This window comes from Thunnus albacares, chromosome 24 (assembly GCF_914725855.1).
Source record: "Thunnus albacares chromosome 24, fThuAlb1.1, whole genome shotgun sequence".
In the NCBI taxonomy this organism is placed as follows: Eukaryota; Metazoa; Chordata; class Actinopteri; order Scombriformes; family Scombridae; genus Thunnus; species Thunnus albacares.
In genome coordinates this window covers 17,472,755-17,488,096 of record NC_058129.1, presented here as the reverse complement: position 1 = coordinate 17,488,096, position 15,342 = coordinate 17,472,755, and the positions used below count along the sequence as shown (strand labels likewise).

Below are 15,342 nucleotides of genomic sequence, written 5' to 3'. Positions count from 1 at the left end.
TGGTAGCTACATGTCCCTACTAATATATTTACCAATCTCAAATAATCTATCCGCTTTAACTTTACATAATGTTAACCGTATGATCTCTGCAGAGTTGCCAGGTTTGTGCGTTTTCTGCAAAAAAAGTGTGCTATTATGATTCAGAATGAAGGAGCAGGATATGAGGGATACTTGACCTGATGATCTGGCAACCCTCAACTTCAAGCTGTACGCACTGTTGACTAGAAGCAGCTGCAGCTGGAGTCATTGAGGTAGAAGTGGTTTGTATTTATACTTTAAGCGTTCCAAACCTAACAGAATTGAAAACAACTTCACTAGACAAAACTAAGATCATTTGACATTATATTTAATTTCAGGCGTTAGGTGTTGTAGCTAATTTGTGATTGTTTAAACAACTTTATTACTGTTGCTGAAAATTCCTCCCAAAAGTAAATCTGATCCTTTTTAAATAAGAACCAAAGTGTCAGTAACAGTTGAGCTGAGTTAATAATAATGTTCTGTAATCAATCCAAACATTAATCTTTGAAATTAGTGGGAGAATTATTTACCATCTCTCCCCTTTTAAATGAGTGGCTCAAGAGCAGAGTCATTACTGCATATGTGCCATTAAGACATGAACATTTATAAGCTAAATTAGCCACAGCTTGTCCAACTGATCTGTTTGTGACTGTCAGGCATCATTTCATTATAAATATCCTGTCAGCAGCAGCCTGAGCAGCATAGAGACACACACAGACAGGTGAGCTCTGATGTCAGAGTGAAAGATCTCGTCATAAGTTCAAATAATACAAATAGAGGGGTTTTTTTTTAGATGATTTAAAGGTCTGAGCATCACTGTGGCTCTGTCATGAAACTCTTTCATGATACAAGTCCAGTTTCAGACAACAAATGCTTATAACATTTTGCAGAGTCAGGCTCTTTATGTGTGTGTGTGTGTGTGCACATGTGAAGAATGATAGAGAGCAAATACACAATTATTTACTCCGTCCGACAACAAATGTCCCCACCAAAGTTAAAATGTCCGGTTATTATCAGTCTGCACATCACTGTCACTTTAAATTATCATAAAAAAAACACTTCATATCCTCCAGTAAACTGTAAAACGTTTGATATGAGCAGCAGCAGGTTCGGAGGGCCTGCGGTGTGAACGCAGCCATGAAATCTCTTCTTCTCCTGAATGCGATTTTTTTGAAAATCACATCAAAATGACAAGTGTAACTGCAGCAACACAAACACGGGCTGACACACCAGAATACACACACAATATGACAAGACATATGCTCACACATGCATGAAGTGGCACACATAAAGACATGAAGGAGCACGTGCGTTTCCACACAATCAACATGACCGTGTTTTCTGGTTAATGAGTTATCATAAAGCTCTCCTCCTACACTCCGGCTCTAATTAGGAACAAGCTTCAGCAGCGGCAGCAGCATGGAAACCAATAAAGAACATTACTGGGATCAAACTGGATCTTACAGCCACAAACATCTGCTGACATGGAAATCTGTCGCCATCACTGCTGACGAGAATCCTTTCAGCCCGACAGCTGAGGTGCAGATTATATTTGTTTGAGCAGGAAAGAGACACTGAGTGTTCATTATTTGTTCCCAATCAAGCATTATGATTGAGGGGCTTTCATGTACATGAGTATACGAACCCGTACATCCCAAAATATCACCTTGTTTTGTTTATTTACAGCAAGACCAACATAAAGCAATGATATTTGTTGCTTAGTAACCACTTTTGTTGGTGGGAAACCAAAATAAAACAATTCATTCCTGACCTTGAAAAAAGTACAAAAGGAAGAAAAAGTGACTGACAAACAAGTACACTATCTACTGATGAAGGCTGTGGGATCAGTTTGAAAACTCAGCCAAAAAGCCAGTAAGTGGCCCTTTGTATTTATGTGAAAACAATTAATAACAACACAGCTTTGCCTCTTATATTATATGTTACCACCACCAAAGAGGTAATATTCACAGATCAGTCAGTAAATTAGCAAGACACTGTCTCTCAAAAATCTGTTATATTTATATTCTGGGGCTCTACTGGAATATCTTTGCATGATTTCCAGTTAAAAACTCCTTATTTATCTTCTACTGGTCTTTTATGCAGCCCCTCAGTTCAGCCTCTGTCTGAAACAGGCTGTTTTAGCTCCTGTCTCTTTAAGGCCCCGCCTCCTGATGAGCCCACTCTGTTCTGATTGGTCAGCTTCAGGAAGCTTCCGCTGGCTCTGGAGGCTACGTAAACAAACTATAGTAGCAGGATTTCACTTCTTTTTCTCCTTCTTTACTCCAAATGTCAACTTCTCAAATCCATCCGTACATGTACGAGACGAAATCTGATCCAAAATATGAGAGAAGAAAATATGAACACTTTACAACCTTAGCAACAACCTTAGCAACAAAGGCTACATTTGTGGACAATCGGACGTCATCGCGAGGAGGAAGTAGAGGTAACTTTGCAAACGAAGGATGTTGACTTGCAGGGAGTATTTTTTACATACGTTCCAACATCAAAACAGTATAAGAATGACAGAAAATCACAAAAAGCATGATATGTCCCCGTTAAGGTTTTCTCACAAAGTGCTGACGTGATTTGAGGGACTCATATATTCCACACTACACAGCAGTTTGAGTGCTTTCTAGTTTCACATTTATATAAACACATCTGTAGGTTTTGTGGATTCTGGAGGTGTTAAAACACAATCAAAGACAGCAACAGTTTCTGCCCTGGATTTAGTTTTAGTTTTCTTCGCCTACCTGCAGATTTCGTCCGATGGTTTCCTCTCCTTTCGACTTGGCGCAGGCCAGCTGCTCCCTCAGCATCTCCTGCCTCATGTGGATGGCCTGCAGCGCCTCCTGGATGTCGAAGAAGTTCTCCTGAAGATGTCGGAAAGAGAGAAACATGTTTACGTCACATTTCTGGGGCGGTGTTATGAAGTATTTATGGAGTTCCCTGCCTCGCTGAGGGTGGTTTTACATCAACAACCATTGTTTAAGTGATATTTTTCAAATACTGTTCTGAGTGGAATTATGTTTTTTCCTTCAATTACACAGTCAAATAGCAGCTTAAAGGTCAGATTTGAAATCAGGATTGCTACCACTAACATGTCCTCTGTACTGTTTTGGGGAATTTGGGGAGTTTAATGACCCGCGGAGGAGTTTAAACTCTACAATTATACATAATTTTTTAAATCTGGTTTTGATATTTCAGTCAATTCTTCAAAATGACAGTTTCTAAGCTCCAGAAAACCCATTTTCTTGGTATTGTAGGGAAGGATTTTAAAGAAATGGCATCAAATTTACAGAAAATATAACATGAATATATAAAATGTAAAGAAAAAAAGATTGTAATTTTTTTTGGTAGTTAGTTTTATTATTACTAGTTGTATTATTGTTATAATGAATGTTAACTATGGTTTCTATGTCATTCTGTGCATCTTTATCTCATTTCTCAAACTAGTTTTTACATAATTTGACAGATTTGCTTTTGCTTGAAATGTAATTTTCCCTTTTTTGCCATTACTTTGAATTTGACCTTTTCTTTATTTATCTTGAGGTGCCACATTTAACTTTATTATCATTATTATAATAACTTCCATTTATTCTAATACATATATTTATGCACCAGTATCATAATATAAATAACTGTAGGTATTCTCTTTTGCTGTCTTGGTTTACAAGTATAAATACAGTAAAGTTATTTATTAAAAAAAAACTACTACAACCACTAACTTGTATTACAAGTATTACTTCTGACTAATTAAGGACCAGGAATATATTCCACCCACAATATTTGCATTTCCTCTAATCTTAGAACGACTAAACTGACAAACTTTTTTGGGTTTTCGGGACATTTTTTGATTCTGCAGAAAAACTGCCTGAAACTGAATTTGGCAGGAATTCCCCCCTTTAGGAGCTCCTAGTAGGTTTTTTTTTTTTTTTTTTTTTTTTTTTTTTTTTTTTTTATGAGCAGGTGCTGGTTCATCTGCAGCTCTGCTTCTTGGTTGAAATCCCTTCAGAGTTTGCGAGCCACACATGTTTCCGATCATCGGTTTACAAACTGAGAGGAGCCATTCAAAGAAAACTCTCAGCCAAGTGTGTCAGGAGATTAACGCTGAGAGTCCGCTTTGTACTCTGTTCAAGGATGTTACTGCTGTGTCTGTTCTGTTTTCCACTGCTGATAACTTCACACAGATCAGCTCCATCTGCCACAGTTCTGTCTTGATGCAGTTTAGGCATTTTAAAGAATCACCCAATAAATGAAAACAGAAAAATAACCTTCAGCTATTTCTTGAAGTTTGTTACGAGCAGCCGAAACTACAGGGGTTAAAGGTTACATTGCAAAGTTGATCTTTAAGTGATACTCTGCCTCATAGTTCCCATTTTCACTTCTAAAAACACTTACAGGAAGTGATGTGTTTTACATTTGTGGCTTCTTTGGAAAAAAAAAAAAGAAAAAGAAACTAAAATTTCATCAATCTAAAAAAGAAAATCTAAAAATAGAAGTTTCAGTCTCACACCAAACTGTTTGATTGACAGGTGAATTATTGTCATTATCAATTAATTTGCTGATTATTTTCTCAAAATAAACATATTTTTTTGCTTGGTCTAAAAAAAAAATGCACAACAAAATTTTCCAAAGCCCAAAATGTTATCATCAAATTTAGAGAAGCAACGATCAATCAATTAATTTATCAACATTTTTGATAATCGAATAATCGTTTAAGCAAAAATGGTAAAAATTCACTGGTTCCAGCTTCCCAATGGTGAATATTTTCTGTTGTTTTAAACTCTTCTATGATAACAAACTGATTATCTTTGGAATTTGGGTTGTTAGTCAAACAAAACAAGATATTTTTCACAATTTGCTGACATTGAGAAAATAATCAGTGGATGAAATAAGTTGCAGCCACATTCAAACAGCCTCTTTTGTGTGACTAACAGCCCAAAACCACAAAACATTCAGTTTGCTATCACATAAGAAAAAGTAAAGTAGCAAAGTCCCACAATTAAAAAGCTGGAGGATGATGGAATATTTGGCATTTTTTGCTTGAAAAATCATAATCACAATTAATCGATTATGAGAATAGTTGCCAATGAATTCTCTGTAGCTCAACTAATGTATTAATTGTCAAATCGTTTCAGCTCTAGACTGGTGATCTCATGTAGGTGTGAGTGCAGAAACAACACTGCACTGCATCATTATCTGATAGAAAACTGCAAAAATAAAGAGAATCTAATGTAAAACAACAGAAATCTGTATTTTTTGAGTTTCAGGAAGTAAAAACATTAAAGTCACAGCGTTAATCAGACCTCACCTCTGTTTTAATCCTTTTAGGTGACGGCTCGTCTCTGTCTCCACAGCGAGACCTGAAGAGAAACATCAGGAAATACTTTAATTTTAGGTAACAAAACACTTTTAATTCTTCATTTAATTTCACTCCCATTGTTGAAGAGAAGATGATAACTATTAAATCAGTTGGAGAAACACAAAAACAAGACAACCGGCTGATTCCAGTTTTCTTTTTGGAGAATTTGGAGAGCTGAATTTTTCCTTTTAAGTACTTTTTTCTTTCAAATAGTGAAGATTTAAGGTGCGTTTGTTTTTAAAGCATGTCATGCCAAGATACATGGACGGCTCATTGAAATTCATAAGGCGCTTGCATCCATTAAACCTCAAAGGAACCATGAAACATGTATTAGCCTGTCAGATTTCAATAAGCAGAGATCAAACATATTTACAGGAATAAAGAAAAAAAAAACTCATCTGACAAATGTAGATTTTAACATCACGAATAATGACGTCTTCAACACTACAAGAGGGAAACTTTTTTGCAGTATATAAATGTCAGTGTTTGTTAGCTCTTACTTGCTGGTGCGGTAGGTGTATTTGTAGGTGACTTCTCTGGAAATCTGCCGGGCGAGTCCGAACAGCTCGTCTCGGCGTGTCAGCAGAGCCATGTCCCGCATACAGAGCTGAGCCGCCGCTTCGTTCACCGTCAGCTACAGATCAAACGAGTCAGTTTAGACAAAAACATAAACCTCAGTAAACCTTAAGGATAAAATCATTCATCAAGCATTTTTCTGAAAATGTTTTTCTCGGGGACAACCTCATGGAGTGTCAGGTGTTTGCCGTCCCTCCTCTTGGAGTCGAAGCGTCCGTAGATGGCGCTGTATTTACGAATCTCCTCCTCCCTTCGCGGGTCGTCGTCGCTCATTTCAAAGATGTGTCCGATCATCTTTGCCAGTTTCTTGTTGTTCTTCAGCTGCTCTTTGACCTCAGCCAGGTCTGTCTTGGCGAGTCCTGGTGCCATCCTGTCCACACACTCCAGGACCGACTGGACGGCCGCGGCGTCCAGAGCCTCCAACGCGTCTCTCGGCGAGGACGGGGAGCCAAGGTCAGACGGCGACAGGCTGTGCTCGCTGTCGTTGCTGTGGCCCGACCAGAACCGAGCCTCGCTGCTGCCCTGAAGGGGCGACCCTGCCGACACTTTGTCCCGCGCCACATCCAGCTTCCCCGGGTCGGAGCAGGCGGCGGCAACAGATTTGGGCATCTTGACGCTGGCTGTGTTGGCGCGGTCCTGGGAGCTGAGCAGTGTGGGCGAGCCCTCGGGCAGCTTGTAGACGGGGATGCTGCAGACGGGCAGCGAGGTGAGCGGCTGGTTGAAGATGGCCGGGTTGGTGACCCAATCACGCAGCGCCTTCTGTAGGCGGCGCACATGCAGAGGCTTGCTGGCCATGCCGACGAGGGCCATGATCTCCAGGAATTCCTCCTCCCCGGCCTCGCACAGCTGCTGCACGTCGTCGCCGCCCTGCTGGATGAAGGCCTCGTAGTAGTAGAGCAAGTTTGCCCGCTGCAGGATCCGGTAGAGCTGCAGCTCACCCAGGGTTCTCGGCAACACCGCCGCCATACCTGAGAGAGGAAACAGATACATAAGACCTCAGATTTACAGAAAATGTGAGCAAAAACATATTATGTAAAGGAACAGTTTGACATTTGCTTAGATGAAAAGATTGATACTTCATGAAGCCACAGCCAACAGCCAGTTAGCTTAGCTTAGCATAAAGACCGGAAACAGGTCATATTGTAAACAAATTCACCTACAAGCCCCTCTAAAGCTCACTAATTAACATATTATATCTTGTTTGTTTAATCCGTATGAAAACCAAAGTGTGGTTTTACAGTTGGTCACGTGCTGGACTTTGTTACTTTTGGACAGAGCCACGCAAACAGCTTCCTCCTGTTTCCAGACTTCATGCTAACCAGCTGCTGGTAGTAGCTTCACATTTAATGCACAGATATGATGTCTTCTCGTCTAATTCCTGGCAACAAAGCCAATAAGTGTATTTCCCAAAAATGTCAAACTCTTTCTTTAACTCGATACACAGTCAGACACAGTCAGAGTTGACGGCTTAAAGGTGTTTGTGTTTGCGCTTTAAAATGTTTGAATAAGTCCAAGTTATTCAAACAAGTCCTTCTCTGTATGCAGGGCCTGAATTCCCCCTGTTGAGTACCAAATGTGAGAAAAACCAAGTTGTCCTTTATGGATAAATCAGCCAACCTGCCACTAACTCCTTCAGCAGATTTAAGTTTTTTTCCACACTTATCTTCAACGTTTCCTTGCTGCTTAAACGGTTCATTAACAGAAACAAAACAGCTACTGAGTGAATGAACTTTAATAAAAACTCTAAACCTGTTCTTGTCTCTTTACTGGTTATCATGTCTCACCTGATTTTTGCACACAAATTACCATTAAAACTGACATTTCCACAAATAAAATGAATTATTTTTGGACTGTACACATTATTGGCAGGCACATGATTTTAGTTTATCAGGCCTCGGCAGGTGTGTATAAAGGTTAAATATGGCACCTGGATGGACGACTTTTCTGACTTGAATGCCACAAGTGCCGCACATTTTTAGCATGAATGGCACCAGTGGGATTGTCAAGTTTTCTGCTTCATTGCCATATCAAACAAAGGCGAGGAGAGGATTAGGCAACCTACATATTCTCATATTTCATGTTTCATGTACTGTATGAGAGACAGGTGCAGTTAAAGACTACAAAATTCTCGTGTACAGGTATAATTTTGTGTTTCTTATGCAAAGATATTTTTGTCAGGATGCCTTTCTTGTATTTCTAATGTACAGTTTTAGCTGTCAGTGTGTCTCTACTGCATATACACGAGATTTGGAGAGATTCCACATGTACAGAACTGTATAAAAACTTTTCCTGGTTGGGATGTTTGCTGCCCTGACAGCCCGTGAGCTTGGTAATCATCTTCAAGAGTGACATTCATTCGCTTACAAACTCAAATCTGGGTAAATACTCGTCACCTGCCACCTTAAATTGAAAGAAACCAAAGTGGAGTTTTTTTGAATGAGGTTTTTGAGTCCAGCAGCCTTCCCTTCCTATTCCTTCCTATGTGCATGTGAGGCCCTGCGGAGGCCTCACTGACAGAGGAGTGGCAGTCAGCAGGCCCGGTTTGCTGGGAGGACCACATGCCTCTCTCCACCCCTGCAGGATGTGTAGGTGGTGGGCTCGCCTCGCCCAGAATAGGCGCAGAGAGCCTCAGCCCAGGGAGCCAGGCCTCGGCTCAACCCTGGCTGAGTCGGGAAAAACGACAAAGACAAACGCTGCCTGAGCGAAGACTAACAAAACGTCACCTATATGTAGATCATCTTGAGTTTTACCTCCACTAGAAGCACAAGTACCACTGATACTTCAACTACTACTACGGCTGATTCTGCAAGCTGTAATTTAGAGGTCAAATGAACAACAATCTCATATATTTAGAGTAGATTGAGAAAGTAGATTCATTCACTTTTTGCACACTTTACTGTGTTGTAGATTTAATTTTAAATGGATAAAACTGAAAAGTACTGAGTTAAGGGTTTGAATACTTACATGAACGACAGATTTCCGTGTTTTCACTTTGTTTTTATGGGTTATTTAGTGTAGATCAATGGGTAAAATCTTTTATCCATATATGATTAAATCAACACAAAATTCTGCTGTGAAACGTTCTGCCGTTTGTAGACGAGATACGTCACAGAAATCAGACAGCAGATGTTTAGAAAGTGACTGCAAATAAGAAATTAACAGTAGATTTATTCTTGTTGTTTGTTTGCACCAAAAAATAAGAAAAAATAAAAAAGGTAGTGTAACATCCTATCAAATGCTCAAATACAACTAACATACATGTCTAAGACTATTCTATTCTTGACATATTATGGATCATGAGCAGTGATGTTTTGTACAGCTCTGTTTCTGTTTCTGAGGATCTACTCTGCAGCTCTCTGACATCTAACAGCATTTTTAAGTCAAGATAAGTTTGATAAATAGTTCTCTTACATTTGTGAGTAAAAGGGAAGGATTTTTTATTTTAATCTTTCACTTAAATCCAAAATTGTACTGTCAGCAGTAAATTCAGACTCAGACTAGCAACAGAAAGTAAGTTAAAAACACAACCAGTATGATAAACAATGATTCATTCGCTTTCATTTGAAAAACTGCAGCTTGCATGAAATTTTATCTGCTAGTCCAGTTAACCTGATCACACCATTCACTAATCACTAAATGCCCTTTTTATGGTTGATTTATCAGTAATTTTAAAAACAAATAAATGTATGATGATATATTGACTGTCATGTTATGCGTTTTTGAAAACTGACCCTGGATCTGCATTGAATTAACCTGCTGTGATCTTAAGTGACGCTTCTTTTATAAACTTTTCTCACAGTTTCCATTTGGTTCTGTTAAAATGCCAAATTGTTTAGTTTGAAGTTGTTATCCTCAACTTTTGTTTAGTTTAAGGAACAGAAGGCTTTAGCACCCTGTGACTGTGCGTGTTCGCTGTAGCCGGCGCTATAAACATTAGCCTTTAGTCGCAGTCGACTTCATGGAGTAGAATTTGCAAACTTAGTGCGCCACAGTTTGGATTCAAGTGTGCGATAGTTTACCCTGAAATGTGAATATATTGGAGTCAAACCTGTAAACACTTTGAGGTCTAGAAAAGCTATTTTTTTTAATCATTTTGCTTCTTTTAGCACATAGCATTCATGGATGCTATACCATCACATCCCAATCTTAAAAAAAATGCTGGGTACCTTTGTCGTCAAACACAAAATGAACTTTTTACAAGTGTCACCACTCTCATTTGGAAACAAATCAAAAAACGCTTATCGCTTACTGAAAACATCTTTTCGGTGGTAAATGTTGTGAACCTGACGAATTTCCATCTGCTGTATATCAGTGTTACTGCTTGTGTCACCAGAATGCAACATGTGGCTTCCCAAATGAAAGTAGTGATACAGAAAATCTCTGAGGAAGAATAACGTCATGCAAGACCAGGAAGTTCATCATGTGCAGCATAAGCGTGATGATGCGTCAACTAATGCTGATCTGTGACTAACATATGGCAGGAAAAGATAACATTTACTGTACATCTTTCCTTAGTGAAAGAATCACTAAATATGTCATTATTTAGATTCATTACAGCAGTGTAAATCTAAAGGTAAAGGTGTTTCTTTTTGCTTTAAACATATTTTAGACTCAAATAATGTGACAAAAATGTAAACTAACTCAATTCAACTCAAAGCCCTGAACTCAAGCGCTACAAATTAACAACAGTTAATATACCAGATTCTCGTTAAACCAGACCCCGTTGAGATATTCTTGAATATTGAGCTACAGCAGATAAATATCACTTTATCACTTTAATATAAAAGCATTTCTCATATTTTTTTTTATTCCACAAGAAAACAGCCATCAAATATATTACTTTGTGACTGGGAATAACTTTTTATGCATGTTTTTTTTAATGTGTTGACTTCCATGATGTAGACACACGTCTGACACGTCTGACACATCACTAAAGCTGGATTTATACTTAAATATATATATAGACACACCCACACACACACACACACACACACACATATATATATATATATATATATATATATATATATATATATATATATTTAAACCAGGTGTTGTTTTGTACATCTGCGATTGAGCTGTAATGTGTTTTTGTGTCTCATCCTATTTTATTTATTTATTTATTTTAAACGATGTTTTCCATTGTTGTCCTCGTCCTGTGTTGTCAGTTATCCTGTATTGTACTCTTTCTTAACACAAAGATCATTTTCTACAATACTTGAGATTCTTTTATTTAGTTTGTGATGACTTGCAGTCGCTGTGTTTACATTTTTTCGTTTACTGTGATAAGCGAGTGCCGATTGCAGCGACCTGAAGCTTTTTGTTCCTGAAACAGGAGGAAAATACTGAGGATTTCTTTAAGTTGCTTCATGTTTTCCCCTCTATTAAATAAGAAAGTTGTTGGAGAGAACATGAACAGCACAAGCTGACCAACTGCTTTTGAATCACTGAAAATTATAAATTAACTGAGTCGACTAATCGATTAGTCGTTACAGCTTCTCAAATGTGAAGACTTGCTGCTTTTCTTTATCAAATATGACTGTTAACTGAATATCTTTGAGGTTTTGGACTGTTGGTTGAATAAAGAGAAGACATTTCCTTGAATTGTGGGAGTGAGTTGAATTTTTGAGCAGATCTATTCAAACTATGGCAGACATCTGCGTAGCCTGCGAAGCTTTGCGGTAACCCTTTAACGCAAACTATAAATCCTCATTAACGTAACATTTAAACCAATGCAAAGGTTCACATGTTCACTTAGTCTTCAGATTGTAAGAACTGCTTTTAAAACTTAACTGCAGATTGTAAATTAATTAAAGATTAGTCGACTAATCAAAAAATTCACCAGTTTCAGCTCCTCAAATGTGAAGACTTGCTGCTTTTCTTTGTCATATATGAAGGAAACCGAATATGTTTCAGGTTTTGGACTGTTGTCGGACAAAAACAAGACATTTGAACACATCACCTTGATGTGTGAGAAATAAAAACAGGCATTTCTTTACTATTTTCTGGCAATTCATAGACTAAACAATGAATTGATTAATCAAAGGAACCACTTTTTTCTACCTGCTTCTATTCAAATGCAAGAATACGACCAGCACAAAGGCTGTCACTTCTGTTGAAGCTGGTGGCAACAAACTGTATCACTACACTGCAGTGTGAAGGTAGATTATTGTCTCTGTGATCAGTAACGTTCACAGGTAAATTGCTGCTAAAACAAACCTCTGCCTGGAGAATAAAATAACCCTCATAGCTGCAGCTTTAAAAACATCACAGTCTTTGTTTCTACTAATAAAACAAAGCTTTGATTCATTTTCTTTTAAACAGCTTCCATAATGCTCATTGTTAGTGTGTTAGTTCATCAACCATCTGCACAAACACTGCTCACATCCAACAGCCTGCCATCTTACTCCAGTTTTATCACAGCAGATGTGTGTGTGTGTGTGTGTGTGTATGTAAGTGTGTGCGTGTGTGTGTTCTGGGTGTAATAGGCGTCTGTGAATGGGAGCCTCTAATTGAAGTCCTGCTTCACAAAGCGAGTTTAGCGAGTTCAGCTTTTCACCTGGATAAGCGAGGCGTGCACTGGCACAATGGCACACACACACACACACGCACACTTAAGATTACACACACATGTAGTTTTCCAGGTGAAGTGCCACGCAGCAGGATGGGGTTCCTCCTCTTCAACCCCCCCTCAACAAGATGAGGAATACTTTGATTTGTGATTCAGTAGATTTCCCCAATTTCTCAATGCTGCACAACTGTGCTGCAACTTAATCATCACTAATCACTATGATGACTTGGAATACAAAAACGTGCTCATACAGATGAGTGTGTATGAGCTGTCTTTAGTCTCTAAAAACATTTTAAACACCACATTTAGTAAAATTATAGAGTGAATATTGCAGAAAATAGCTCTAAAACACAGAATATACGGAACCCAAATGACAAATGCTACGATAATTCAAATAATTGCACTATAACTCCCATAATGCTCATTTATCAAGCATATAAGTAGCTATAGTTGTGCTTTAAGGTATGTTCATGTCTTAAAGCATTGCTATAATATTCACACACACACTTGTAGTCTGTATATGATGCTCAATATTGGGTTTTCAATGGCATTTGAGCTATTTTTTTTATCGCTATAGTGTAAGTTTACGTGATCCTCTATGATATTTTTAAGCATTTCCTACAATATTTCTGTAGCAGCTGACCGTTTTGTGGTGCTACAAGCTCGCTACCTTTGCACAATGTAGCTGTGTAGGGAATTAAAGCAGCAGCAGCAGCAGGTAACATGCAGGATTAAATCCTGTGCGTTCATGTCTAATTGTGTCTACCTGGTGAGTGTTTGGCCCCCTTTGGTCCGCCCTGGTCCGGGTTTTCTTCTAGTTCTCGCTCTTCTGTTTATCAACACAAAGCCTTGGTGTCAATATAAGCAAAAAAAAAGAAAGCCCGCAAAGAAGAGATCCCACAGCACAGCCGGGCGCGTAAAATGAAAAATACAAATTTAAAAATAAATTCCAGGCCAAAAAAAAAAAGAAGCCAAAGAGCGGACTGCTTGTCTTTGCTTGCTCAGACCGAGCGACACTCCTCTCCTCTGTCTCTGTCTCTCTTTCTGGAAACTTTTTCTGTCTCCTACCGTTGAGAGAAAAGAGGAAAAAAAAAAAGCGCAGAATGTCAGAAAAAGCCGCTGACCTTCGTGCGTCTTTCGGTGCGTCTTTTTCCTCCAAGTGTGTGTGTTCGCCCGACTACGCTGAGTGTGTGTGAGTGAGTGAGTGTGTGTGTGAATATGTGTGAGTGTTTGAGTCCTCTCCCAGCGTCTCTCCACTCCCCTGCACTGTTAAACTATCGTTAAACCACCCACAGCCACACGCACACACTTCCTGCCTGCGCAACACAATAAAACCACCGGTGACGAGAATGTAGAAAAGTGAGAAAAGTTTGTGTCTGTGCATTTTGATTATATCCACAGACCACTATTAAAATGAATATATATGCCAAGTTCTCACATTATAAGAAAAATTCCACCTAAAATACATTTATTTACTGATTTTTATAAATGCACTTTTGTTTGACTTTGGATCTAATAATCTGATCTCAGTGTTGCACGTTTTTTAAAACAGCAAAAATAAAAATACCCGTAAAAACATTAAAGCTTTATTACATGGTATGATATTTAAAGTTATAAATCTTTCTTCAACAGTTGAGTTTCAAGAATTTTGACCTCTTCGATATAAAATTTCATCATTTTCATCATTTTATTAGACATTTGTGTGAAACTTTGTCACAATTAGCCTATGAATTCTTAAGTAATGGCCAGAAACATCTTTTGTGAGGTCACAGTGATCTTTGACCTTTGACCACCAAATTCTAATCAGTTCATCCTTAAGTCCAAGTGGACGTTTGTGCCAAATTTGAAGAAATTCCCTCAAGTCGTTCCTGAGATATTGCGTTCACAAGCGAATGGGACGAACTGTCATGGCGCCGAGGCATAAAAACACAAAAATTATATAAAACACAAAATATAAATGGTTAAAAACACACTTCACAAGTTAAAACTTTTTTTAAAATAAGGTTATTATTAATAAAAATATAAAACCATAAAATAGTTTAGATCCTACATGTAATTAATATTAAAGAGCAACTTGCAGGTTGATTTTTTTTACTGGATTTACAGTTTATGTATCATGAAAATGATCCTGTTAAAGATTAATGTGTGATTTTATTAGTTTAACGAGACATAAAGGCAGAAATTAGAGCAGCACCTTTAAAACAAGCTTTTGTTTCTCCAACAATGCCTCATATTACATCATATAAGGGAGTCGCTCTCCCCTCCCAGCTGCAGTACTACATACTAATGAGTCAGAGGGGTCATCACTCAGTGAATTTGTATTTTTTTGCTGGTCATGATTTGCATTTTATCATTTTTCATCGTTGTGAATAACTGTGTTTGTGCAGGCTGTAGAATTTCCAGACAGACTTCACTAATTAATATGAATAATATGAACGGTATATGTAAATAATCTCCTCTATGCTTATGTCCTCTTTTAATGTCAACTCAAACTTGTCATGTTTTTGTTTTCTCAGCTCTTCCTGTCTGTTACGCTGTACGTGCGCGCAGCTTGACGCGCACCACACTAAAGTGGGATATTCCTCTCTCTCTCTCTCTCTCTCTCTCTGTCTTTCTCTCTCTCTCTTTCTTTCGCTCTCTCTCTCTCTCTCGCCCACGCTGCTCCCTGCGTGACGCAAATCCGTGCGTGGGCGGACACACGGGGCGTGGGAGGCTTTCTGCACGGAATACCAAACACAGGCAGGTTCAACACCCACAGACACACAGCAGTTTGCACACTTCATGCTCTCAAACTACATCATCATTGTGGAGACTA

General features: G+C 38.5%; 2 protein-coding genes across 3 annotated transcripts in view; both read right to left on the bottom strand.

The window, feature by feature from the left end:
• LOC122976244 overlaps positions 1-15,342 on the bottom strand; it is a 1,153,509-nt gene that overhangs the window by 749,686 nt on the left and 388,481 nt on the right. The window lies entirely within an intron of this gene.
• LOC122976266 (NGFI-A-binding protein 1-like) overlaps positions 1-15,342 on the bottom strand; it is a 43,759-nt gene that overhangs the window by 8,704 nt on the left and 19,713 nt on the right. Inside the window, exons 1-5 of one of the 2 annotated variants that reach the window (XM_044344667.1) lie at positions 13,294-13,806; positions 6,122-6,924; positions 5,881-6,014; positions 5,330-5,381; positions 2,769-2,888 (exon numbers count right to left, since the gene is read on the bottom strand). In XM_044344667.1, coding sequence (XP_044200602.1) covers positions 2,769-2,888; positions 5,330-5,381; positions 5,881-6,014; positions 6,122-6,922 — 1,107 coding nt within the window. In that variant the 5' untranslated portion in view covers positions 6,923-6,924; positions 13,294-13,806. Of the gene's footprint in view, positions 1-2,768; positions 2,889-5,329; positions 5,382-5,880; positions 6,015-6,121; positions 6,925-13,293; positions 13,807-15,342 lie in introns of those variants that run through there. The other variant, XM_044344668.1, reaches the window with a different exon arrangement.